Below are 27791 nucleotides of genomic sequence, written 5' to 3' on the forward strand. Positions count from 1 at the left end.
GCCTGGAGGCTCAGCAGGCTGAGATGGTCAGCCAGTTCCAGGCCATGATGCAGTCCCACTAGAACGAGGCCCTCCGGCTCTTCACTACCAGCGGTGCTTCCCTCCAGCCTTCACCCAAAGCCCTACACTGGGAGGCTGAAGCAGACCCCAAGTTGGAATTTCTGCCCTTTTCCAACCTCTACAAAAAACCCCAAAGGGGGAGAGTCTCTGCAGCAACAGAAACGTTCACTGCACATATCCAGCCGTAGTTTGAGGACCCGATTTAGTGCAATATTAAAAAATGCAAATAATTTTTCTGCGGACCACTAAAATGTTCTCACGGACCACCAGTTGGTGGCCGCTGTCCTAGAACAGGGGTCTCCAACCATGGCAACTTTAAGCCTGGCGGACTTCAACTCCCAGAATTCCCCAGCCACCTGGTTGAAGCCCACCAGACTTAAAGTTGCCAAGGTTGGAGACCCCCGTTCTAGAAAGTAGTTTTCCTCCTTGCATGTTGCCTGATTCTTTCCGATAGAGCAGGGGTCTCCAACCGCTGAGATAGAGAGACCGAATTCTCTTTCAAGTCGATCTTCTTAGCAAATGTTATATATACCGTCTGTAATTTGCATTATAAAATAATTGCATTATTTTAAAAAAACCCAAAAGAAAACCCGGCATTTATAAAAATTACCGGGGTTTTTCTACGCTGGGTTTGAATATTCCCAAGCCATTTCCTACCCTTGAGAATATGACGCCCATAAAATGTTATCTCCCCCCAACCCAACTCTTCGGCTTTTTCCGGAGACGCTTCGGGGCGGTCTGCCGAAGTGCATAGGCGCCTGTCAATGCCTCGGTGGGGCGGGGCTAGAATCTGTCTGGATTTGCTGCTCCCTGGTTGGCGGCTTGGGCGGGGCCAATCCCGAGAAGGCTGGGCGGCCAGCCTCTCCTCCCCACGTGACCAAGTTCCAGCTGCTGCTCCTGTAACTGCCCCCCTGGCCAGAGAGAGAGAGGGGAGAACCAGCAAGCCAACGAACGTCAAATGCTGCTCTTATAACTTTGTTTCTTCTCCCCGCCCACTTCACCTGCCTCGGCTGGCTTGAGAAGGGTGGGGTGGTGCCCCGTTCTTAGCCTCTCGCCTCCCGATGGGAACTGCATGGATTTAGCCAAGGTGAGAAAAAGACCTTCCCCCTCCCCTCTTCTCTGAATACATTCTTAGCAAAAACAAAAATTATTTTTTTTCTAATGCATTGCAATTAAAATATAAGAAAGTTTCTATTTCTGGCTTGCAGCAAAATAAAAATAAAAATTATATATATAAACACCAGCCTGAGGATGGCGAGTGAGATCTCGCCGAAACGTGTGTTTGTGTGTGTTTGTGTGTGTATGTATGTATGTGTGTGTGTATACACACACACAGCATTGCAATTAACACAAAGTTTATATTTCTGTCTTGCAAAGAATGAAGATGCCATTCAGCAAATAAAATGCATAGATAGATAGATGATATACGGTATATCAATACAATTAAAAAAATAAAGTTTCTATTTTTGGCTTGCATCAGAAAAATTTAAAATTATGTGTGTGGGTATGCATAAAATGCATTGCAATTAAAACATAAGAAAGTTTCTATTTCTAGCTTGCAAAGAATGAAGATTGTCATTCAGAAAATAAAATAAATATATAATGCATTGCAATTAAAAAATAAGAAAGTTTATATTTCTGGCTTGCAGAGAATGACGATTTCCATTCAGTAAAAAATTTATAGCTAGATAGATATAGATATACCGTATATCAATGCAATTAAAACATGAAGTTTCTATTTCTGGCTTGCAGAGAATGAAGATTTCCATTCCGGGAGGGGGGGAAGGGTGTTTGGGGGGAAGGATTTGGTTCATTAAATGGCTCCTTCCCACCTTCCCCTCCCTTTCCCTTGTTTGTTCCAACTTTTCCTGCGGTTTTCCCCCTCCTTTCCCCTTTGCAAATCCTGGCTTTTTAAAGCTAGCGGCGATCGAGTCGTGCCGGGCGTTTGCACGCGGATCTCTCTCTCATTCTCTCTCTCTCTCTCTCTCTCTCCTTTTTTTCCCCTTGGGCTAGAATGGGGGTTTGGAAGGAACGTGTGTCTTCGCGTGTGTGTGACTTGTGTGTGTGTGTGTGCTGCTGGATTTCGCATTGTTATGCACGCAGGGCGAGTGTGACGTGGGTTCGTGTTTGCTCGGCTGCATCCAGCCTGAATGGCAAGAGGAACGTGCCCGGGGATTTGTTGACAAGTTGTTGTTCAAAGTGTTTCTACATTCTTAAACTTTCTTTTAAAAAAAATGGTTACTTGGATTGTGTTTTTTTTAAAGTCACGTTTTCCGAATTGCTTGAGTTCGTTCTCCCTCCATGGGGATGCGATCCACTAGGTTTATTTACTTATTTTTGCATTCTTAGGTTTATATGCACAACAATATGTGCTACAAATTAGAATTGTTGTGCTAAATGTCTATAGATGTCTATAGAGATTCTCAGTCATCCAGGTTATCCCAAAGGTACTTTTCCAAAAAGCAACTGGATTTTCTTGATAATGTTTGTTTTCCCCTTTGAAAATGTTTCACTTTCTCATCCAAGAAGCTTCTTCGGTTCGTTCAACTCTTCAGTTGTAAGAAGAAGAAGAAAATATCCACTTGCTTAAATTTCTTTAAATGTTTTTTTAAAAAGGCAGATGTTTTCTCCCAGGAAGAAATTGATTTATGCCATATGTGGCACCTCTGGGTGTGCTTAGATTGGGAGGTGGCGATGAGTTCCTTTTCTTGGAGCCAAAGACCTGTAGGATTCACTGAAGAATAAGCTGATGGGTGTTATGTAAACATTCACAGTTGTGTAGTAAGGGTGCGCAGTTAAGTACTTCTTTCGGCCACAATGTAAAATAGACTTTAGAATCTTGGAAGACATTAGGTTGAAAAGTAAGAGTCACTCTGCTGAAGCTGTGTAGAAAGAATGCAGAGAAAGAAGAAGGAGGAAACACGACAGTATTTTGCAATTGTAGAATAGAATAGACTAGAAATCTTTATTGGCCAAGGGTGATTGAACACACAAGGAATTTGTCTTTCGTGCATAAGCTCTCAGTGTACATAAAAAGAAAAGATACATTTGTCACGGTAAGGTACAACATTTAATGATAGCCATAAGGTACAAATAAGCAATCGAATCATACTAGGAAACAATCAATATAAATTGTAAGGATGCAAGAAACAAGGTTACAGTACTACAGTCATAAGTGGGAGGAGATGGGTGATAGGAACAATGAGAAGATGAATAGTAATGCAAGACTTAGTGAATGGTTTGACAGTGGTGAGGGAATTAGTTGTTTAGCAGGGTGATGACGTTCAGGATCTGTAAATATTTTCACAGATCTCTTTTTGACTCTCTTGGACAGAAGCAATTGTGAAGTTCAGAGATATTTCAACTCTTTCTTTCATTTGAGACCAACTCTGGAGGGTGCCTTCCCCTAAAGTGGGCGGGGGGAGGTTGTCCGGGTACAGCCCCCAAAATAGGACCCAAAGCAGAAATAAAACATTAAAATACTTTAAATTGCATGGAAAACACTAGCAATAGTTAATACAGTGACTGTCATTATTTCCCTCTGTCTTTCCAAATATCATAAATTATGGGGGGGTTTTAAGGGCTGCTGAGGACTCTTCCGATTGCAGTGTCTGCGCTGGGGGTGGGTGTCATGTGATCCCCTTTTGCAACTTTCTGACCAGCAAAGTCGATGGGGAAGCCAGATTCACTTAACAACAATATTACTAATTGAACTGATTCACTTAACAAATGTGGCAAGAAAAGTCCTAAAATGGGGAAAAAAAATGAATTTCTCACTTAGCAACTTACATTTTGGGCTCAACTGTGGTTGTAAGTTGAGGACTAGCTGAAGCGGAGAGCAGTGTTTCTCAACTTTGGCAACTTTAAGATGCTATGCTGGCTATGCTGGCTGGGGAATTCTGGGAGTTGAAGTCTATACATCTTGCAAATTGACAAGGCAGAAGAAGGCTGGTGTAGGTAAAAGGTTGGATTTTGACATACTTAAGAGAATTGCATCAGCGTGCACTGAAAGTGAAATTGTGTGACTGCAATAACATGGTTGCAGACGGTCTTGAAATGAATTTGAAATGCAAAAGTAAATAATGAAACGATGATTAAATTAGTGATGTGGTAAGATAGAGATAGGTTCATTGCAGGGGCGGGTTCCGGCAGGCACTATTGCCAGTTCACTCGTGGCTGTGCCCCATGTACTTGATGGGTGCTGCGTGCACATGCACAGTTCAATAAAAATTGTTTGGCGCATGCGCAGAAGCCAAAAACAAGATGGCGGCACGGCGGTGCCGGGAGAACTGGTTTGGGGGTGTGGCAGGCCTAGGTCACTTCCGGTTCCAGCGACCCAGGCCGCCAAACTAGTTCCAGTTCGGCTGAACCGGTCCGAACTGGTAGGAACCCACCACTGGTTCATTGTGATGTTTGTTATTGCATTTATTGCTTTGTTGAGAGCAACGTTTTGTCTGAGCAAAAGGCATCTCTGGAAAATCATACTGTGTGGAATTGAAGCACTGGAGATCTCTCCTTCAGCAGTCTCGCACTCACCTCTTCCCCTTGGTTCATATTTCTTACTGTGTTCCTTGGGAGCTATACAATAGTCCTTGACTTACAAAAGTTAGTGACCGTTACAACATCCCTGGAAAAAAATGACCGTTTTTCAGTTACAACCTTTGCAGCATCCCCATGATCATGCGATCAAAATTCAGATGTTTGGCAACTGGTTCGCACTTACGACCGCTGCTGTGTCCCAAGGTCATGCAATCACCTTTTGCACCCTTCTGACAGCGGGGAAGCCAAATTCCCTTTTAAAAAACCAGGTTGCTAACTTACCAACTTGCAGTGATTCACTTAACAATGGTGGCAAGAAAAGTCGTAAAATGGAGGCAAAACTCACTGGGCCAATGTCTCGCTTAACCACAGAAATGTTGGCCTCAATTATGGTCGTAGGTTGAGGACTAGAATAGAATAGAATAACAGAGTGGGAAGGGACGTTGGAGGTCTTCTAGTCCAACCCCCTGCTTAGGCAGGAAACTTTATACCACTTCAGACAAATGGTTATCCAACATCTTCTTAAAAACTTCCAGTGTTGGAGCATTCACAACTTCTGGAGGCAACTTCTGTTCCACTGATTAATTGTTCTCCCTGTCAGGAAATTTCTCCTCACTTCTAAGTTGCTCCTCTCCTTGATTAGTTTCCACCTACTACCTGTACTTAAAAATTTTCTGCCAAAGTTCATGGAAAACTAAAACCAGAATTTTTAGCAATTCCTTTATTAGGACCAACTGACACCACCCAGAAGGCTGTGGGAGTATCTGACCTACTGAAATGGGGATTAATCGAGAGTTTTGGAGGACTTGGAAAATGGCAAATCCCTTTGTGTATTTTGACTGATCTTAATAAAGATATCATATAGCTATGAATTTTGCAATAGCTGCGATCCGTCAGTCTGTTGACTCCATGGAGCCTAAGCCATCCATTAATCACGGGGTCTGGAGCAAATATAGCCAAGGACAATTTGGAGTGAGAAAGAGCGAGAGCGATGGAGAGATTTCACAAAATAAGTAATAGGCAGCTGGACGGCTGCATTTGACATTCCTGGCTAAAGCTTTGAAAAACAACACTTGTTTTTAAGGATGGCCCTTTTCCCCTGGTGTCATTTGAAAAAAACCCCACACCATTCTAACCTGTGCTGAGTACTTTGTCTTACTGTCATTTGCAAGGAACAGAATATAAAAGGAAGTAAAAAAACATATGTGGATGAAGCATGCATTTTTTAATCAAATGAAAGCATTGCTACCTTTTGATCATATTAAAAAAAAAGGAAAAGCTAAAAAAAACACTGGCTTTTGCACTAAGCAGAACTAGTTCTACCCATATATTTATTTTATGGAATTAAATGATTAACCTATGATTATTTAATAATTTCTAAAGACGGAAATGTAAGCGCCTACACTGAACATGTGCTGTAATACGAATTTCTGTTGTCCCATTACTTTTCAAACAATTGGCATTTAATTCAGAATGACATCTGTATACACAAAAACCCATGAATTTTGCAGAACATAATTAACAAATGGGAAACCCCTTCGGACAGAAGGGGAGGCAGTACTCAATAGCACGTGAATGGCTACATTGCATTTTTGAATGCCACATCTAAATTAATTAGCTAAATTAAGAATTTTGTTTTGGAAAAACATATTGCTCTTTGCCCCGTGTTCAGTGTAGGTGCTTAAATTTCCATCTGTAGAAATTATTAAATAATTATAGATTAATCATTTAATTTTATAAAATAAATATATGGATAAAACTAGTTCTGCTTAGCGCAAAAGCCGTGGGTTTTATTAACTTTTCCTTTCGTTAATATGATCAAAAGTCCTCTTATTTACAACCATTTGTTTGGTGATCTTTAGAGGTTACAGCGATACTAGATACTTGAAAAGTGACTTATGACCATTTTCCACACTTACAACGGTTATAGCATCCCCATGGTCATGTGATCAAAGTTCAGATGCTTGGCAGCTGATTCATACTTACGACGGTTGCAGTCTCCTGAGGTCTTGTGATCACCTTTTGCGGCCTTCTAGCGAGCAAAATGAGTGGGGAAGCCAAATTCACTTAACAACTGTGGCGATTCACTTAACAACTGTGGCAAGAAAGGTCATAAAATGAGGCAAAACTTACTTAGCAATTGTCTCGCTTAGCAGACAGACACTTTGGGCTCGATTGTGATCGTATGTTGAGAACTACCTGTATATAGAAATGTGACCTAGAGTTTCTGAACTAAACTTCCATCAATATATGTATATAAATACTCCATTGGGGCATTCCTTATTCCTTAAGTATAAGTATAATCTTTATTGTCATTGTACTTAGATACAACGAAATTGGTTAATCCAATGTCTCCTCTATTCTTGAATGTTTGATTTACTGCATTCTAACGATCCTTTTATAAACAGCTATTTAAATGCTAAATATTTCGTTAAAAATATGTTACCTTCTCTAATGATTTTGAATCTTTTGAAGCACCTTGGGTGGATGGCTCCTACCTAAGTCTCAAGTGGCCTGATGGAATGTGCACCTGCAGGAACAGTGGGCAAGACTTTTGGGAAGACGGAGGTTTCCCAGAGAGAGGCCCAGATTAAGAGACTGCAGTCTCGAAGTGGATGAAGCAGTGGGGAAGAGGTTCAGGGTAGCCACACTCTGAAACAGGGTGGTCAAACCCACGTCGTCACGGTGGCATCATGTGACGTATCGGGACTTTTTCTCCCTTCACTAAACCAGGCATGGGGGTGGCCAGCTTGTGACGCAGGCCAGGAATTTGACAGCCCTGCTCTAGAATCTTTTAATGGATAGATCAAGCTATAGCTATAGCTTTAGTTTGATTCCATCCATTAGGTATAAGCAAATATAGATAGTCCTTGACTTAACAGCAGTGCATTTAGTGACTGTTCAAAGTTACAGCAGCACTGAAAAAAGTGACTTACGACCAGTGGTGGGTTCTGGATCCCATTGCAACGGTACGGTGCAACGGGGCCGGGCGTCCACCACAGGAACATGCACGGTGCACGCACATGCGTACTTACCACCTGCGGCGCTCCGTGACGCCTCCGCAATGCTCCAGCTGCTTGGCGGAGTGTCGCGCAGATGCTATACGCTCCATGCGCATGTGTGGAAACTCCGAACAGCTCAACTACAAGTAAGGAGTGTGGGCGGGCAGGTGGGCCCTCCAGAGCACCATACCGGAATGATACCTGGTGCTCCCAGCAGGCACTGGTATGTCCGTACCGGGGTGTACCGGCTGTATCCCACCACTGCTTACAACCATCTTTCACAGTTATGAACTTTGCAGCATCACCATGATCATGTGATCAAAATCCAGATGCTTGGCAACTGGTTTATACCTAAGACCGTTGCGGTGTCCCAGGATCACTTTTTGTGACCTTTTACAAGCCAAGTCAACACGGAAGGCAGATTTGCTTAACCGGGTGAGTAATGAATCAACCACAGTGATTCACTTAACGTGGCAAGAAAAGTCGTAAAATGGGGCAAAAGCCACTTAACAAATGTCTTACTTAACAACAGAATTTTGGAGCTCAGTTGTAGTTGTAAGCCGAGGACTACCTGTAAAGGGTTGAACTCAATTGGATCTTGTGTTTGAAGTGAAGATACTAACCAATCAAATGGTGCTCTGACATCTTGAACTTACTGTATCTCTGTTTACTTGAAAATAGCTTGTCTTTTCTGCAGAATTAGATCAGTAGTTACAGCAACATGCCTGGATGTTAGGGTACAATCCCATTCCCTAGGTCCGTGATGGCGAACTTATGTCATGTGTGCCACAGGTGACATGCAGGGCACTCTCTGCGAGCACGCGAGACGTCACCCCTGCTCAGCTCCACCGCGCATGCCTCCTGCCGGCCAGCTGGTTTTCGGGTCTCTGCCATGCAGGCACGGAGGGTGGAGCGCATGCGGAAGATGCACTGGGGGAGCATGGGGGTTGCGTGTACATGCGTGGGGGTTGTGGGGGGGTCAGGCGGTTGTGTGGGGTCACGTGCGCATGTGGGGGTGCATGCAGGGGAGGTCGTGTACTCATGCACGGGGCATGGGGAGTGCAGGGGGGTCAGACATGCATGTGCGGGGGGCAAAGTGCATGCAGGGAGTTGCGCGTGTGCGTTGCATAATTGGTGCTTTTGGCATGCAACGACGAAAAGGTTAGCTGTCACTGCCCTAGGTGATATCACTACTTCAGAAGTTGCCTCTCAGTAAGCTTCTGGGTGCAATTGAAGGTCCTAGTTATTGCATTATATAGCTCTTTGTGGCATAAGGCTGGATTACGTGGTGGCTGCTGGTCTCTCTTGGTTTTTCTCACGAGATATAGCAGAACTGGCTTTCTTCAAGTTCCTTCCATGAATTAATGTCACCTAGTGGGGCCCAAGGATACATCTTCCCTGATGTAGCCCCTGCCCTTTGGAACAAAATTCCATAGATTTGGAGACTCCCGAATCTTTTTGTCCTTCTGCAGGGCTCCAAAGACTTGGTTCTTCCTCAAATACTGAGCCAAACAATGGGATGAGGATGTACAGAGTGTAAAACTCTTGAATGAGTTATGTCTTGATAGCTTTATTTGCTTCTCTTATTGCCATGTTTCCCAAAAAATAAGCCAGGGTCTTATTTTCTTTTGCCCCCTCCCGAAATAAGCGCTTGGCCTTATTTTCAAGGAGGTCTTATTATTTTTGAGGTGTAGACGGTCCCTTAACTGTGGCCCGTGGCCCGCGGATCAGCTGATCCAGAGTGGGCCGGAAGTTCTGTCTCTGTTTCTGGCACACTCTTGCCAGCCCTAACATCTCTGGGCCTGCCGCTCTTTTTGCGGCCACCACTAAGAGAAGGGGCAGGGTAGCTAGGGTCTGCGGGAGAAGCCTCCACAAGGGGGTTCCGCATGGATGACAGGTGGATGTTACCCCCCTTTCCTTACTCAGGAAATGGCGGGGACCAGCTGAACATGCGTTTAAATATTTTTGGGGAGGGCTTATTTTAGCACATGCACTCAAAAGTCCAATTGGGCTTATTATCCGGGGAGGTCTTATTTTCAGGGAAACAAGGTATTTATGTTATTTCGTTAGCCTGCAGTTTTCATAGTCTGAAGGTCTTCATTTATGTTACCCTGGGTTAACATTACTTCAAATTATAAGTCGCCCCAAATCACCCTTGTGAATTGGGCTGCCATCTAAATTCAGCGCATTAATTAATGATAACTAACCACAGATCTAGAGATTGTGAAACAGAGAAATTAAAAGCATTAAAAATAGCGTCTGCTTTTAATGAATACATTGGAAGTAAAGAGGATAGTTATTACAGTAATTATGTATTCAGCTCATCTGAATTAATAAAGATAAGCAAACTTTGGATTATATATATATAATAGGTTCTAATCCCAGTAAGGGTATGGCTTGCTGATGAGAGCTAAATAGCTTGAAATAGATCTATACTAGTCTCCCTTTATTTATTTACCAGCACAAATACAACACAAACACAGCAAAGGCAACATTAAAAATAAAAATATGGTTTTCTGCCTGGATGGTCTTCTGTAATGAGCCGAAAGACAGAAAGGGGGAGTAGTGAGCTCCCTCCCATATTTGGGCATACCAGGGGTTGTAACACACATACATACATACATACATACATACATACATACATACATACATACATACATTTATAATCCAAAGTTTGCTTATCTTTATTAATATATATCCTACTCTGGCATCATTACTCAAAATGTTTAACCCAAATATAAACCCACAAAATAAATTGACAAGAGAGGGTTTCCCCCCCCTGGCTAAAGTCATACTGGATTTTGTTTGAGTAACCAATCTGAAGGCTTCACATCAAAAAATGAATGGGACCAAGATAACATAAATGGATGGAGAAAATGGATGGAGAAAAGCCATCCATTATATTTAATATAATTTAATGCATTAACATGAATTGTTTAATAAAGTCAATGTAAATATTGATTGTGTGTAATTGTTATAACTTCCCTTGACTGTAGTTGTAGTTGATTTGAAACTTTTGAAGGTCCATCTCAACTGACAGGGCCCCATAACAGTGGCCTCAGTTAAATTGCATGTTTTCAGCATAGCTCACCTTAAAATAGCCAACATTGTGGCTTCTGTTCAGAATTTGCTTTAGGCTGCATTTCAAGTGAAAACTGCTGTAAGTTGAAATGTTTTCCTTTCAAACACAAGCGGTGGGAAGAAAAACACGGAATAGGATTTTTCATGGACCTTTATGGTGGGAGAAACACTCCTACGGTCACATTTTCCCAGGTTTTGTTTTTCCTGCTTTTCTTGTTCCAAAAACTGGAGCTGCACAGACTCCATCGCAGCACACCAGTCGTGCTGGGCGTGGTTTTACTCAGCACAAATTTCTGAGCCTGACAACCTGCGAGTGATTTGGTAAAATCATCGCTGGCTAGCCGGTACATGTTAGCGTCCTGTGAAACTTGGTTGATTTGCAACCCGCAAGAGATAAGGACCGAGATAACTGCTTGGCAGCCTTGCCCAGACAGAAAGTGAAATCTTGCACACTTCTGTGGTTAAAGTGAGCATTGCTCCATATCCGAGGTAGCTGCATTCCTTCTTAATGAAAAAAAAAGTGCTGCATATATTATAAATTAACTTTTCTTCTAGAAAAGCAGCATTGAGTATACTCAATTCGACGCTAACCATTTTTGAATTCACCCGTTTGTGATTTGCTAATTTTGGAACTTGGAAAACTGGTTTAAAAAAAAAACATTTTCAGCCTAGTCCACATGCTTCACTGTCTGTTACTCCCTTAAAAGTTCTTGCAACAAATGTTTCCTCAATTAGGAAATCCTCTTCTCCAGCAGATATTCTTACTTTAGCCTCCATTGGGTAGCTAGAAAATATGGGGCAGCTCTGATACACCGTAATATACAAGATATCCTACTTCTTCCTGGCTCCATTAGGCTTTTCATTGAATTCTCAGAAATTATAGCTGCTCTCATTTTTCTTACAGAACCTTTTACAGGCTGTGTGGAAAGAAGGGAGAAAGGAAGAAGGGAGGAAAAGAGGGAGGGAGGAAGGAAGGAAAGAAGGAGGTAAGGAGAAAAAGAAGGAAGGAAGACGCTTATAGGGCAGTGATGGCTAACCTTTTTGTTGTATGCTGAAAGTCTGTGCGTGCGCGACCGCTTATACCCATAATGCAATGTGTGCGCGCCCTGTGCCCTGACCCTGCACATGTATTCTGTTTACTGTGCATGTGTGCGTGACCCCCCCCGCGCTCCTTTGTGCATGTGCCCTTCCCCCTATGCCCATTTTTCGCTTCCAGGTTGGTGCAGGAGGCCTTCCAGGGCCAAAAAACCCCCTGCCCCCCATTTTGGGCCTGTAAGGCCTCCTGCACCAACCTGAAAGCCAAAATGGGGCGTGGGGCACTGCGCAAGCCCCCGAAATGCAATGCAAGCACCCCCCATGCCTGCGCTCCGCCCCATGCATGCGTTTGTGCATCCCCTGCATGCACCCATCCCCCTGTGCATGCGCAGCAGAGACCTTAAGACAAGCTGGCTGGTGGGAGGTGCACACGCATGCATGGTGGAGCTGGGTTGGGATGACGGCAGGTGTGCCCGCAGAGATGGCTCTGTGTAGCTCCTGTGGCTCGGGTGCCATAGGTTCGCCATCACGGTTATAGGGTTTTTCAAGGATTTAACTATTGTATATCTACTTTGTAAGTACCGTATTTTTCGGAGTAAAAGACACACTGGAGTATAAAATGCATCAAGGTTTTGAAGAGGCAAATTAAAAAAAAGTAGGTAGGTAGATAGAGGGATATATAGAGAGAAATAGAAAGAGATAGAGAAATACAGTACATAGGTAGGGAGAGAGAGAGAGAGAGAGAGAGAGTAGGTAGGTAGGTAGGTAGATAGAGGGATAGAGAGAAAGAGAGAAATACAGTAGATAGGTAGGTAGGGAGCGAGAGAGTAGGTAGGTAGATGTTTCCAGGTGCTGGAGAATCACTGACAATCTTCAGCACCTAAGACTTTGTTTCTGCTGGCACAGCATTTGATCAATGTAATTCTCATCAATCACTTTAACTAAAGAGCTTTCCGAAAGGAAAAAAAAAGTTTTTGCACTCTGCAAACTTCCCAAAAGCGGCCAGTTTTTTTGCAAAAATGGGCCCGTTTTTTAAAAAAAGGCATGAATAGCCTTGGGGCATTTGCAGAGTACTCCTCGGGGGTGGAAGGGCCACAAATGAGCAAAAAACACTCAGTTTTTTTTGCAAAAACTGGCCTTTTTTGTCAAAACAATTGCATGCATAGCCTTACGGAGGCTTATAGACTTTGCTGAGGGCTGGGGGGGCTGGGGGGCAAAAAAGGTCCATTGTTTGCTCATTTCTACCCTTCCCAGCCCCCAGGAACTATCTGAAAGCCTCCATAAAGGTATGCATGGACATTTTGGTGAAGGGGGAGGGGCTTTGGGAGGCACAAAATGCTGGATTCGATGTATAAGACGCACGCAGATTTTCAGCCTCTTTTTTTGAGGCTGAAAAAAAGGTGTGTCTTATACTCCGAAAAATACGGTATTTTGAGCAACAGTGAACATTCTAGACTTGCAGGCTACTGGGGAAAATAATGCTGGGTTTCAGAAAACCACTTGAAAAAGAACTATCTTGCTATGCTGTGCTATGGAAGAAGCCTCTGGCATTTTGGCATTCTTAAAATGCTGAAGATGACTGGGAGATAGTGAATGGCACGCATACTGGGAGGATTGGGGGTGGGGTGGGGGAGTTCATTTGTGCTGCTGAGAAAGGAACTGTTTGTTTTGCTAATGTTTACTTGAATTCTTCCTCTGCGTTCCATTTTTGTCTGATATTTTTAATCAACCTGTCAATAGATTGCATTTATAGCTTAAATAGGCATTTACCTCAAAGGAGGACAGTTCTGAATTTAAGCCAATTCCATACCCCCATATTTATGAATTATGTTAGCAAGTTGAGGTTGGCTAAGACCTTCTACCAATCCACTCATCATCACTGTAACTTAATCTATTATGGTCATAAATCAAAGATTTACCTGTATGTGGGTTTATTTATTTTTCTATACTCCATGTATTTATTTTTTTGGTCTGTTCTATGTACAGTTTTACCCATGTGTATGTATATGTATGTGGGTAGAATACTAGCATAGAATGGAGCTGGAAGAGACCTTAGAGGTCTTCTAGTCCAGCCCCCTGCTGAAGCAGGAGAACCTATACCGTATCAGACAAATGACTATCCAGTCTCTTCTTAAAAACCTCCAGTGATGGAGCACCCGAGATTTCTGAATACAAGCTGTTCTACTAGTTAATTGTCCTGACTGTCAAGAAGTTTTTCCTTAACTCCAGGTTGCTTCTCTCTTTTGATTAGTTTCCAACCATTGTTTCTTGTCCTTCCCTCTGGTGCTTTGGAGAATAATTTGACTCCCTCTTCTTTGTGGCAGCCCCTCAAATACTAGAACACTGCTATCCTGTCACCCCTAATTCTCATTTTCTTTAGACTAGCCAGACCCAAAACCTGCAGCCGTTCTTCATATGTTTTTGTCTCCAGGCCTTTAATCATCTTAGTCGCTCTTCTCTGAACTTTTTCCAAAGTCTCAACATCTTTTTTGTAGTATGGTGACCAAAATTGATAGCAGTATTCCAGGTGTGTTCTTACTAGGATTTTGCACCTTATGCAGTGTCCAGCTTTCACAGCTTAGCTTTACCCACTGCACTGAAACAGATACAAACAGCTACCCAAATATTACAGCTGTTAGAATTTCCAACTGGGAACAGTCATGCCAATAAATATTTGCATGTGTTACTTTTTTTTCTGTCATACCCATCAATGCATATCTGTATATTTGTTTGTTTGCCACAAGCCACCATCCCCAAAAGATAAGTCTATTATATTTGGGCTGCAAACATTGGCATCTAAATTGCATTCTCAGCAATTTGAATGGCCACAGGTACGAGAATATAACCCCAGAATAAGGGGTGAAATCCAGCAGGTTCTGACAGGTTCTGGAGAACCGGTAGCGGAAATTTTGAGTAGTTCGGAATACCGGCAAATGCCATCTCTGGCTGGCCCCAGAATGGAGATTTTGCAGTATCCTTCCCCTGCCACGCCCACCAAGCCATGCCCAGAGAAACAGTGTTTTTATATGTCTAGAGACCCCTCCCTGCATGTATCTATTTGGAAGAAAACATGTGGAATAAATATTGGTCCAAATGAGCTTTATGGTGACTTTAGTCTTTCGTCTTGCATTACATAGGAGTATTAAGCTATTGGATCTAAATTAAATTTCATTGTCATTGTAAAGGACAAAGCTTTTCAGATTATTACATGCCTCCTTAAAGCTTTCCTAAAAAATCTTGAGAATGAAATATGAAAAAGAAATAATGAGAGAGAGAGGGAGAAAGAGAGAGAGATATGACATGACATGGTAATTTAAAAACAGTATATAAATAGGATGGTCTTCTTCAGAAAAGCACATCATCAATTGACGGCTGATATTTATTTTTTTATTTCCAAGATGATCTGATTTGCACAGAATTCTCGAGATGACTTCCACAAACAGAAGCAGCAAAAACAGGTAATATTTTAATCTAAGACTCTGCTTGCCTCTTACTTCTTTCTCTCCGTGTGTTTTTTAAACTTTCTCCTTTTAAAAGTCCCATACTCAGTCTTGTGTAGTTCTTCTTTGGGTACCTTCTTTTTTCTGAAGAAACGCAAAAATAAAACATGTTAACGTTGGTACTTGGAATTCTTTACGGCTTGGTGGGAATTGTTGGAGGGAATTGATAGAAACTTCTTGAAGATCTCAGGGGTTGCCACAAAGAAGAGAGAGTCAAGGTATTCTCCAAGGCACCTGAGGGTAGAATAAGAAGCAATGGGTGGAAACTAATCAAGGAGAGAAGCAACTTAGAACTGGGCGCCTGTGATGGCCTGGATGCTCTGCCAGCGAAAATGGGCTCCCGAGCTCTGTTTTAGGCTGTAACGGCCTCCTGCAATCCCCCTGACAGTGAACACTGAGCTTGGGGGGGGGCGGGGGTCATACATAGCCCTCTCGAGCTCCGTTTTTGCTGACAGAGGCACTTTGGGACGGTTCTTCGCTGTTTCCAGGGTGACTCCGTGGGCCAGTTCTGCGGTCTTGAATTTGACACACCTGGTATAATTGAATTGAATTGAATACTTTATTTGGCCAAGTATGATTAGACACACAAGGAAATTTTCTCTGGTGCAGAAGCTCTCAGTGTACATGCAAAGTAACGAAATAATGATGACTATAATGATAATACCAATAAGAGATTTTTTTTTGCGTGCTGAACCGGCCGTAATGCCGGCAGCGGCACCTCCACCCACCCACCCCGTCTACAACCACACACGAGCAGTGGGATCCCAGCTCAATATTGTCAAAGAGAACAACCCAAATGCAAACTGTACATGCAATCATTGGAATGAGTCTTTACTTTTTATTAAATCAGCAGCTATTTTCAAAGAGATGAGCTAATAGGTAATTATTCGCATCTTGGATTTTAAAAAAACCCCACCATATGAGTAGATGTGGTGGTGGTTGACTTCACTGTTTTGAAAGAACTTTATGATTTCCTGTGTATCAGTTGCCTAATCTCAGCGATTTTAAATATGGACTTCATGTATTCCCCAACCAGATTTGGGGTGGGATGGAGGAGGGATACAGGGCTGGGGAATTCCAGAGTCGAAGTCCGCTTTATGTTAAACTTGCTGAGATTGAGGAAACTCTGCCACATATGGTGGGTCTGCCCCAGTGGTGAGTTTGTCTCCCCGTCGCTACCAGTACTCTGCTTACGGGGCCGGGTGTCCTGGTCTACATGATTTTGAATGGATTGATAATTATTTTATTCTGGTTGAAAATTGTACCCTGCCTTTTGACTAAAAAGGTGCTTGAGGGGGCTAATTTGGGCTGTGCAACATTAAAGTTCCTAGATCACAAGAGTGCATATTCAAATTTTAAAACTGTAATAGGTAAAAAGCCATGTTCTCTGAAGTACTGTTCTGCCTGGACATGCATCTCCCTTAACCTGCATCCAATATCACACGAAGACGAATCTTGACAGTTGCAGAGAATTGGAAGAACAAATTGTCTTCTGCCTGTGGATTCTTGCCCCAATTCAACTGGCATATCAAGATATTTTAATGCTCTTTGCAGCTTCCTCTCTCATTGTCAGGAACATATAAGCTTTTGCATATGTTACATTCAGTTGCTTGCAAAAGGATATGCTGCTTGTAGAACAGGGAAGATGAAGTGTTTGACACTTTATATTGCCTTGGTAAGGCCACACTTGGAATACTGCATTCAGTTTTGGTCGCCACGATGTAGAAAAGATGTGGAGACTCTAGAAAGAGTGCAGAGAAGAGCAACAAAGATTATTAGGGGACTGGAGGCTAAAACATATGAAGAACGGTTGCAGGAACTGGGTATGTTTAGCTTAAGAGAAAGAAGGACTAGGGGAGACATGATAGCATTGTTCCAATATCTCAGGGGTTGCCACAAAGAAGAGGGAATCAAACTATTCTCCAAGGCACCTGCGGGTAGAACAAGAAGCAATGGGTGGAAACTAATCAAGGAGAGAAGGAACTTAGAAGTGAGGAGAAACTTCCTGACAGTTAGAACAATCAATCAGTGGAACAGCTTGCCTCCAGAAGTTGTGAATGTCCCAACACTGGAAGTCTTTAAGAAGATGTTGGATAGCCATTTGTCTGAAATGGTATAGGGTTTCCTGCCTAGGCAGGGGGTTGGACTAGAAGACCTCCAAGGTCCCTTCCAACTCTGCTATTGTATTGTATTGTAAACTATTAAGCTTTCCAGAATGACGGTAGCATGGCGATGAAGCGCCATAAATCAAGAAGACACTACTCCTACAGCAGTGGAGATGAGGAAGAGCAGTTTACAAAAATGTTGAGTTTCCTGCTTGTAGCTTCTTGCTAAAATTCTGTGCTCAGACATTCTTCTGGCACACTAAAAATCCTCCTAACTGCCCGTCACAGCTACCTCTGCATAACATTGGCCTTTCTTGAAACAATTCTTTTGGAAATGTGGCTAAAAGGTCGAACGTATGTGAGCATAGCTAGTCCTCTCCTTACAACATTCGAGGGGTGGGTACCAGCAGGGACTACTGCCGGTTCGCTCGTTGCGTGCTGCCAGCGCAGTGCGATTAAAATTGTCCTGCAAATGTGCAGAACCCAAAAACAAGATGGCGGCGCCTATGGTTTGAAGCCGTGGCAGGCCTGGGTAGCTGCCAAACCACTACCAGTCCGAACTGCTAAGAACCCACCACTGAACCATTCGTTTAGTGACGGTTTGAAGTTAGAACAGCACTGAAAAAAGTGACTGATGATTGTTTTTCACATTTATGACTGTTGCAGCAATCCTGTTGTCATGTGATCAAAATCGGCAACGGACGTGTTTATTTTTATTTTTTTGCATAAAGTTTTTTTATTTTATAACATATAAAAATTCCATTTTTGGTTAAACAGTGTGTTGTCTGGGTACAAATAGTGTTAGGAAAAAATACAACTGACATTGAGGAAGCCAGGTTCCCTTAGCAACTTGTTACTAACCACTAACACAGTGTTTCTCAACCATGGCAAGTTGAAGATGTCCAGACTTCAACTCCCAGAATTCCCCAGCCGCTGGCTGGGGAATTCTGGGAGTTGAAGTCTGGACATCTTCAACTTGCCAAGGTTGAGAAACACTGCACTAACAACTGCAGTGATTCACTGAACAACTCTGGCATCAAAAGTCGTAAAATGGGACAAAACTCACTTAACAACTGACTTACTTAGCAACAGAACATTTGGGCTCAGTTGTGGTCACAAGTCGATTATCTGTATACCTCACTAGTACCATAAATATTGTGTCCAAGGAGGAGACCTTGGGTCCCTTGGAGTAAATGTAGCCAAGAGTCCTAGAACATTTGCACGCTTCTTGTTGTGGAAGCATTGGTAGAAACAGAGTGTGATTCTTAAAAATCTATGTGGTACGAAGATGCTGCGAGACTGCTGGATGTCAGAAAGATTTGAAATAGTTGTACTAAAATGTAAACCAGATAGGATAAAGAGCAGATTAGCTTTAGGCTTTAGATTATATTTTAGACTAGTTTTTTTTTTTAAAGTTGGATTATATCCTGCCTTTAAGCACCACACATTTTAGAAAGATATTCAGTGTTCCCATCACAACTGCTCTGTTTGGCAGACGGTGTGAGAGGGATTGATCTCAAAGTGGTCTTAAGGTTGACTTTGGACAAAGTGTACACCGTGATATTTATTGATGATAAATAGAGAGATAAATAAATAAATGACTGCACCACAGAGAGTATTTTAACTTACTGCATCTGTGTATGGTTTGCCAATTGCACAGTGGCAGATAGGAAAGCACTCCAGTGGGTCAACGTCATTGCCCAGAGGATCGTGGGTTGCCCTCTCCCCTCCTTGGAAGAGCTTTATAGCTCTTGCGGCCTTAAGAAAGTTTAAAACATTCTTAAAGATCCATCTCATCCAGGGCACCATTTTTTTTTAACTATTACCATCAAGCAGACAGTACAGGATAATAAAAACAAGGACAAATAGGCTGAAAAATAGCTTCTATCCCAGGGCGGTAACTATACGGTATAGTGCAATATCAGGTTTTCAATTTCAATTATATAGAAAGTAAAGGATGTATGTTTGTGTTTTTATTTTTATAGTTATAACGTACACTGAAGACGGCATTTAATTCCGTTGTACCATGTGCAATGACAGTAAACTAACTAACTAAATAGCATGATCTTTATCAGTGACACTGTCCATTTATAGGGTTCACAATGATAAGTCCCTTCGGGGGTCCCTTCGGGGAGAGGGGGCGGTCTATAAATCCTGGAAAATAAAAATAAATAAATAAATAATAAATTTTCAAAGGGTTCTAACAAGCAATGGATGAAAATATGGAGATAACTCTGGATTCCTGAATACAAGTAAATATCCGTAGATGTTGTAGGATGCTCTGTACTTTGACTCTAAAAAATGTTACTGTGCTGCTTCTGAAGCGATGAATTTTAGCTGAGGAGCTGGATTATTTTAGGATGTTGCTCGGTGGGGTGGGAAGCCCTTCCTCAATAGGAGCTCATTTGTTTGCAAAATAAAATGAAAGGGCCCTTGTTTGCATGTTTAAAGAACTGGGATTCACAATGGGCAGCTGACTCTTTCACCTTCCACCGAAGAGAAACTTCTTTGGGATGCAAATGGTGGTTAAGACTATCGCCTTAATTAATGAGTCTTCATTTGTCTTGGCTGAAGTTTTTCCTCAGTATTTTATTAGAAGCTTGTCCAATTTGTGTGTGCTTCTGTCTGTGTTAAGGCTGTGAATTGCAAAGGCCTTCTAAAGAACTGTTGTTATTAATAGGGTTTCTGGTTTAGGTTGCTGTGGAAGAGTAACCAAAAGCAGGGCCTCGTGTTAAGAATAAATAATAGAATAACAGAATTGGAAGGGACCTTGGAGGTCTTCTAGTCCAACCCCATGCTCAAGCGGAAGACCCTATACCAGTGATGGCAAAGCTTTTCAGCACCATGCCCAAACTGGAATGCCGTTGACCCACTGGAGTGCTTTCCTATCTGCCACTGTGCAATTGGCAAACCATACACAGATGCAGTAAGTTAAAATACTCTCTGTGGTGCAGAGAACCAGAAACCCCAAGACCAGTTGGCCGGCATGTGCATGCCTGCTTTTTGGCTGGTTTTTCAGCCCCCAAAATGCCCTGGAAAATGCCCCCCCAAAACAGCCTGTTTTCAGATCGTTTTCCAGTGCTCCGGTGCCGACGAAGACCAGCTGGCCTGCACCCATGTGCGCCAGAAACCAGAAGAGTAGCTGGCAATGGCACAAAGGCCCACAGGGCACAAAGGCTCTGCGTGTCATCTCTGGCATGCGTACCATAGGTTCTCCATCACGGCCCTATACCATTTCTGGCAAATGGCTGTCCACCGAGCCTCTTCTTAAAAGTTATGGAGCAACCACAACTTCTGAATGCAAGTGGTTCCACTGGTTAATTGTTCTCCGTGTTAGGACATTTCTCCTTAGTTCTAGGTTGCTTCTCTCCTTGATTATTCATTATTTATGTTTGTTTTGTCAAGCGTGTATAAGATAATAGATATAAGTATAAACATGATTATGAATACAGGAAATGGATATGAATAAATGGGGACATAAGACAGGGTCGGTAGACACACTGGTGCGCTTATGCACGCCCCTTACAGACCTCTTAGGAATGGGGTGAGGTTGTGCCAGTAGACAGTCTAAGGTTAATGTTTTGGGGGTTTGGGGAAGAAACCACAGAGTCAGGTAACGCACTCCAGGCTTTGTCCACTCTGTTACTGAAGTCGTATTTTCTGCAGTCGAGTTTTGTACGGGTTTACCTTAAGTTTGTATCTATTGGGTGTTTGTGTATGGTTGTAGTTGAAGCTGAAGTAGTCATTGACATTTAGAACATTGTAGCAGATAATTTTATGTGCTATGCTTGTCTAAGCCCAAAATTTCAAGTCTGGTGGCATAATGTATTCTGTTGCGAGCAGAGAAGCGGAGGACTCTTCTCGTGAAATATCGCTGGACTCGGTCAATTGTATTAATGTCCGATATGCATTGCGGCTTCCAGACAGATGAGCTGTATTCGAGAATTGGTCTAGCAAATGTTTTGTATGCTCTGGTTAGTAGTGCAGTGTTCCCAGAGAAGAAGCTACACAGGATTAGGTTGACAACTCTTAGTGCCTTTTTGGTTTCCATTCGTTGTTTCTTGTCTTGCCTTCTGCTGCTTTGGAAAATAAGTTGAACCCCCCCCCCCTTCTTTGTGGCAGCCCCTCAAATATTGGAACATTGCTATCATTCACCCCAGACCTTCTTTTTATTAAACTAGACATACCCAATTCCTGAAACCGTTCTTGGTATATTTTAGCCTCCAGTCCCCTAACCATTTTCGTTGCTTTTTCTGCACTCTTTCCAAAGTTGTAACATCTTTTTTTATAGTGTGATGACCAAAACAGGAGGCAGTATTCCAAGTGGGGTCTTACTAAGGCTTTATAAGTGGTACTAATAATGTTCGTGTGTGTGTGTGTGTGTGTGTGTGTACTGCTTCTGATTCAGAAATAGCTCAGCTTTTATATTTTGCCCTGCCCATTTGAGACTTTTGGAAGTTTGGAGTTTTTAAAGTGCACTGAAGCATTTCTTCTTCCTTTTTCTTGGGCTTTAAATGGGTGTGCGACTGTGCGTGTGAGAGTGAGGGAAAGAAGGAGAGGCTGATTTAGTTTTTATCTTTGTTTTGCACTATTTACTCTGTTGATTATCTACTTGTCCTTGTGTTAGTTGCTCTCCTAACCTGACAGCTCCTTTTTTTCCAGATAAAAGCAAACATGCTGGCAAGCACACAACTCTACCTTGAAGGCTTCATTTGATCTTTGCTGCATGTACATTCAGTTTGAGGTTTTCCCCATCAGGGTTCCTCTGGAATCTAAAACACCTTAGACAGCCCAGACTGTCTTTTTCCTGCTAAGCATTTCTTCCACATCCTATATTTTGAACTCTGCAGAATATTCGAAATTTACCTTTATGCAAAAATAAATAAATAAATCTGTTTGAAATAAATTCTTGTTGGAAAAATAACAGAGAACCAAAATTATACAAAATTTAAAAATCCTTCAATTTCCTTTCCAACACAAAATCGGTCCTAAAAAAAAAAAAGCTTTTACTTCAAGAAGTGGATATAGGAATCTATACATTTTTTACACAGCTAAGTCCGTTTTAAAAAATCTTTTTATTGAAAAAATAATTCTCAAAACTTGCTTAGAATTTTTAGTGTATGGAAACAATGGTCTGAGCTGTAATATAAGCAAGGGGATGCATTATCTAAAACCACCTGTCCATATTAAGCTGCAAATAATACATGCTCTACTTTGAAGAATATATTTATTCAATATAAAAGTGAATGATTTAGCAAAGAGAAATTTATGAATTGAAAAAAATATATTTCTCATTTTGCATAATCAAATTTAATAAGTTTAAATTTTATTAGTAGTATTATAAAGCATACATAAATACATTGTAGTATTTTGATAGTGGTAGTTTAGCCATTTTTAAGAGATTGCCTAGGATAAAATAATGAATTTACATTGGTTTGTCTTTTGTCTAATATTCTCAACACTGAATATTCTCCTTTTTTAGTCTCAACAATCCTGTGAAACAGGATTGGATGAAATAAAGGGATTAGCTCCAGGTTTTCTAGAAACTTCATAACTAAGCAGGGAATTATAGCAATTGTGTATGCAATCAAACTAAAGAGATTTAGTTGAACATACTCAAGTAGTCAATCTCTTAAGTTTAGTTGTAGATATTTTTATAATGTCAAACACACACTGTTTATAAGACTGTGCATGTAATGATTTTAATAAGAATGATTTAAAAGTGTGAGAGGAGTGGCATATCTGCTAAATACAGGTAGTCTTCTATTTACGCCCATTCGTTTAGTGACCATTCAAATTACAACACCCCTGTTATAACTGGCCATTTTTCACATTTACGACCGTTGCAGCATGCCCATGGTCATGTGATCAAAATTCACACACTTGGCAACTGACTCATATTTATGATGGTTGCAGCGTCCCCGGGTCACGTGATCCCCTTTTGCGACCTTCTGACAAGCACAGTCAATGGGGAAGCCAGATTCACTGAACAAACGTGTTACTAACTTTAACAACTGCAGTGGTTCCTTTAACAATTGGGGCAAGGAAGATCATAAAATGGGGCAAAACTCATTTAACAACTGTCTTGCTTAACAACACCCATTTTGGGCTCAGTTGTGGTCGTAAGTTGAGGACTACCTATCAGTGGTTTTAAAATACCTTTTGCTCTATGTTATGATTTTCAAAAAAAAAAAGCTTGGTGCCTGACCAAGGCATTATTTTTACTTTATCCAAGAGATTTTGCTTGAAGCCAATAATTATTATATCTCCTAACAATATTTTAATAGAGGAAACAACAACATATCAAGCTCTGGTCATATTGAGATCAAAGTGCTGAACAAATTAATTGAGTAAGGGAATTGTCAATGGGTTGTGCTTTTTCTATGGATCTTCCCCCCCTCCCCTTTAACTGGTTTGCAATTGAAAATCAATATAGGCTCATTTTGGAAGGAAATCAATAGATTTAATTGACCTGGGGGATCATACTGGAATGGTGTGTGTGTGTGTGTATATAAAATCAATATAGGCTCATTTTGGAAGGAAATCAATAGATTTAATTGACCTGGGGGATCATACTGGAATGGTGTGTGTGTGTGTGTATATATATACACACACACACCATATATATATATACACACACACCATTCCACCATTCCAGTATGTATGTATGTATGTATGTATGTATGTATGTATGTATATATATATATATATATATATATATATATATATATATATATATATATATATATATATATATATATATATATATATATATATATAATGGTGTGTGTGTGTGTGTGTGTGTGTATATATATATATATACACACACACACACACATACACAGTCAGAGAGATTCATCATTTTCTTTCAAGACAATGGAGATCAATATACCATATTTTTCAGAGTATAAGACGCACCTTTCCCCCCCAAAAAAAGAGGGTGAAAAACTGGGTGCATCTTATACACTGAATACAGCATTTTCAAAACCCCGCCTGCTTCACAAAAATGGACGTGCAGAGGGTTTGGGAGGCTTGCAAAGTGCTCTAGGGGGCTGGGGAAAAATGGGCCATTTTTTGCTCATTTCTGCCCCCCCCCCCCCAACCCCCAGGAGCACTCTACAAGCCTCCTAAACGCTATGCATGCTCTGTTTTTGGCAAAAATGGGCGATTTTTTACTTGTTTTTGCCCCCCCCCCCCCCAGCTCCCAGGATCATTTTACGGGCCTCTCAAACTCTGTAAAATGAGGCGTGCAGAGGATTTGGGAGGTCTGCAGAGTGCAAAAACTGTTTTTTTTTTTAAATTTACCTCATCAAAATCTTGGTGTGTCATAGTCAGGTGTGTTTTATACTCTGAAAAATATGGAAATCCCAATCATTCTGCCAATACTTTTGTATTTTCTATACATGCTCCTTTATCCCAAAGTTGAACTGAATAAGCTTCTTGGATGAGAAGCAAAACATTTTCAAGGAAGAAACAAAGTTCAGTTGCCTTTTGAGAAAAAGCACCTTTGGGTCAGATATGACCTGGATGATGAAGACTCCCCATAGACACGTTCCTTCATCATGCACTGACTTCAGTTGGCAGAAAGCAGTGAGGGGAAAATGACGTGTTTACACATGAGGGGCTTACCCAGTTTTCTGTGATGCACTGAATTAACTGCTGGACAAGCTGCAAGCTAAAAACCTACAAGCTAAAAAAGTGGTTGGCTTAGGGTGCGATTCTCTTTGTGGGGAGAACCCAGAACAAGGATGCCATGGGGAGCTGGGGCAAGGGCTTCTGTAAATCCTTGAACTTGCCACCTGGGTAGCCAGTCCAGGGATTTGGGTTCGTGCCAAGCTTATAACAAGAGTTGGAAGAGACCTTGGAGGTCATCTAGTCCAACCCCCCAGCTCAAGTAGGAAATCCAATACCATTTCAGAAAATTGGTATCTCTTGTCCTATCTCTTCTTTAAAACCTCCAGTGATGGAGCATTCACAACTTCTGGTGGCAAGTTGTTCCACTGATCAATTGTTCTGTCAGGAAATTTCTCCTTAGGTTGCTTCTCTCTTAGTTTCCATCCATTGCTTCTGGCTTTACCTTCTGGTACTTTGGAGACTAGGTTGACCGCCTCTTCTTGGCAACCTCTTAGATATTAAAACACAGCTATCATGTCAATCCTAGTCCTTCTTTTCATTAAACTAGACATACCCAATGCCTGCAATCTTTCTTCCTATATGTTTTATCCTCTACTCCCCTAATCATCTTTCTTGCTGTTCTCTATACTCTCTCTTTTTTTATATGGTGGCAACCAAAACTGGATATTACTCCAAGTGTGGTCTTAACCAAGACATTATAAATCATGGGATTTTGATTCTATCCCTGTTAATGCAGCCTAGGATTGCATTGGCTTTTTTGGCTGCTGCCACACACTGCCGGCTCAACGTTTAAGTGATTGCTCACTAGGACTCACAAGATCCCTGTTGAGCCAGGTACCGCCTATTATTATATTTTTAGAAAAAAATTAATTTTAAACACTTAAAACACATTGACAAAAATATACCCAAAACTTACAGACAACATTGGAACTGCACATTCCTTCTTACAGCAGATATCCATCGGTGCATCTTTATAAATATTTTCTCAATATGTTCTAATTTTACACTTATGAGCCTTTTATTTCTTACTCTTTTGCTTAACAGTCTTATGTTTGGTCATTCGTATCAGACAGTCATTTTTACTTTTCTTCTATTATCTTTTCCTACTTTTCCTACTTAACTTATCACTGTTTCCTAATTCTTCTATAATACAAATCACATTTCCCAAATTCTTATTTCGATCATCCTAACCACTTAATATACCATTTCTCCCAAATTAAGTAGTGCTCCTTTCCTTGAATTTCCTTGGTCCATTTATCCATCGCGGCTGCATTCTAAGATCGTCCACCTCTTATTCTATCCCTGTGCCTTTGGCTTTGCCTGGCCTAAATAAAGCGAAGGTGTGATGCCAACAATCTTCCAGCAGCGCTGCTGGCACAGGTGCGTCCTCTTGGCAGTTGCCCACCCCTCGCCCCCCTTCAGCTGGAGAATCCCCTCGCGGTCTTCGTATAAGGGGACCCCCGCGAGAACTGGGCGCCCCGTCGGGCATCGCTGGTCCTGGGGGCAGGTTGGGGGTACCGGCGGGTCGCCTTCCTCCCGCTTCCGCGCTCCCTCCTTTCTCGGGGTCCGTCTCTGGGGAGCTCTTCCCGCGCCTTTCCCTCAGCGATAGGTCCAGCGCCGTCGGGCTCGTCCTCCCCTTTAGCCAATCCTCCCGCCCTCTGGCCTTTTGACAGCACGTTAGATGTCCATTTAAGGAGGCGGATTGTACCAAGCCAACTTTGGGGGGGGGGAAGAGAAGGTCGTGAGATGGGTGGAGGGGCTCGCGTGGTGGGGAGGCGGCCAGCCCAAGCAGGGAAGCCGCCGTGAGGTTGGCGAGGGGGGGGGGAACCCCTCCCCGGCGGCGCGCGCCTTGGCACGGTCCTGGCGCGCGCCTTTACGCACGGGCGGCTCTCCAGCCCCGGCTTCAGGCATGAGTGCCGGGCCGGGCTGGGCTTTAGCTGCGCGTGGAGCCCAGAGCGCCCCCCCCCCACACTTCCCAGGTCCCATCGTTGCCCTGCCTTCCCCTGCCCTTCCCCTCCTCCTCCTCCGCCGGCCCTTCCCTTGTGACTTGCAATACGTCCAGCCGAACTGGAGGAGGCCCTCGCGTGCCCGCCGGATGTCGATCAAAATTAGCGCAGGGCTGAGCTAAGCAAGGTGGGCGGCTGGGGTGCGGGGGAGAAAGCTGCCGAGGGCGAGAGACGGCGGAGGGAGACTCGCCGCGCTTGGCTCCTCATCCCGGCGATCGGCAAATGGCCGGGAAGTTTTTGCTGAGCGGGGGGTAGGGAAGGAAAAAGCCCCCTCTCCCCCCCAAAAAATAACCCGCTGATGGCCAGGAGACGCCCGGCTTGCTAAAGCTTCACGATGGCTGCCCAGTCAAGGTAAGGATTGCAAAAAGGAAAAAAATAACCACAGAAGCGCTCCCCGTCGTGATCCCCATTACACACACGCCGGACAGGAAGGGTGATCGCGTCTCCCTTTCGCGGGTCGTGTGAATCGGGCCGCGCTCGTCCTGGTGGGTTGGTTTGAGCCCCGCGTTTTTTGCCCTTCGGGGGTTCGAAAAGTTTTTGCGATCGGGGTGAACGAAGCGCCTTTTCAGTTGCTCCAAAGCGGGTGAGGGAAGGAAAAACTTCCCCATCGCGTTTATTTCTCTCCCTCCCTCCCTTGACAATAAAGACGTCTTGTGGTTTTCCTCCGCGCTTTTAAATTGAACGTAGGAATCGAAGGCATGGGGGGGGGGGGGGAAGCCGTTTGCAAACTCGGATCTTGTGAAACAGCTGATAGTTCCAACAACTCTTCCCGCCGCCTTTCTCCCACCCCCCACCCCGATCTGCATCGGGATTATAATTGGGGGGTGG

General features: G+C 42.7%; 1 protein-coding gene across 4 annotated transcripts in view; it reads left to right on the top strand.

Annotated features, from left to right (window-relative positions):
- Positions 1–959: 959 nt before the first annotated feature.
- AFF1 (ALF transcription elongation factor 1) overlaps positions 960–27791 on the top strand; it is a 188799-nt gene continuing 161967 nt past the window's right edge. For 2 of the 4 annotated variants that reach the window (XM_081960189.1, XM_081960190.1), the window contains exons 1-2: positions 960–1147; positions 15116–15175. In XM_081960189.1, the coding sequence (XP_081816315.1) occupies positions 15144–15175 (32 nt within the window). In that variant the 5' untranslated portion in view covers positions 960–1147; positions 15116–15143. Of the gene's footprint in view, positions 1148–15115; positions 15176–27077; positions 27315–27791 lie in introns of those variants that run through there. The other 2 variants (XM_081960192.1, XM_081960191.1) reach the window with 2 other exon arrangements.

This window comes from Natrix helvetica (assembly GCF_964273705.1).
Source record: "Natrix helvetica genome assembly, chromosome: 7".
NCBI classification, from domain to species: Eukaryota; Metazoa; Chordata; class Lepidosauria; order Squamata; family Natricidae; genus Natrix; species Natrix helvetica.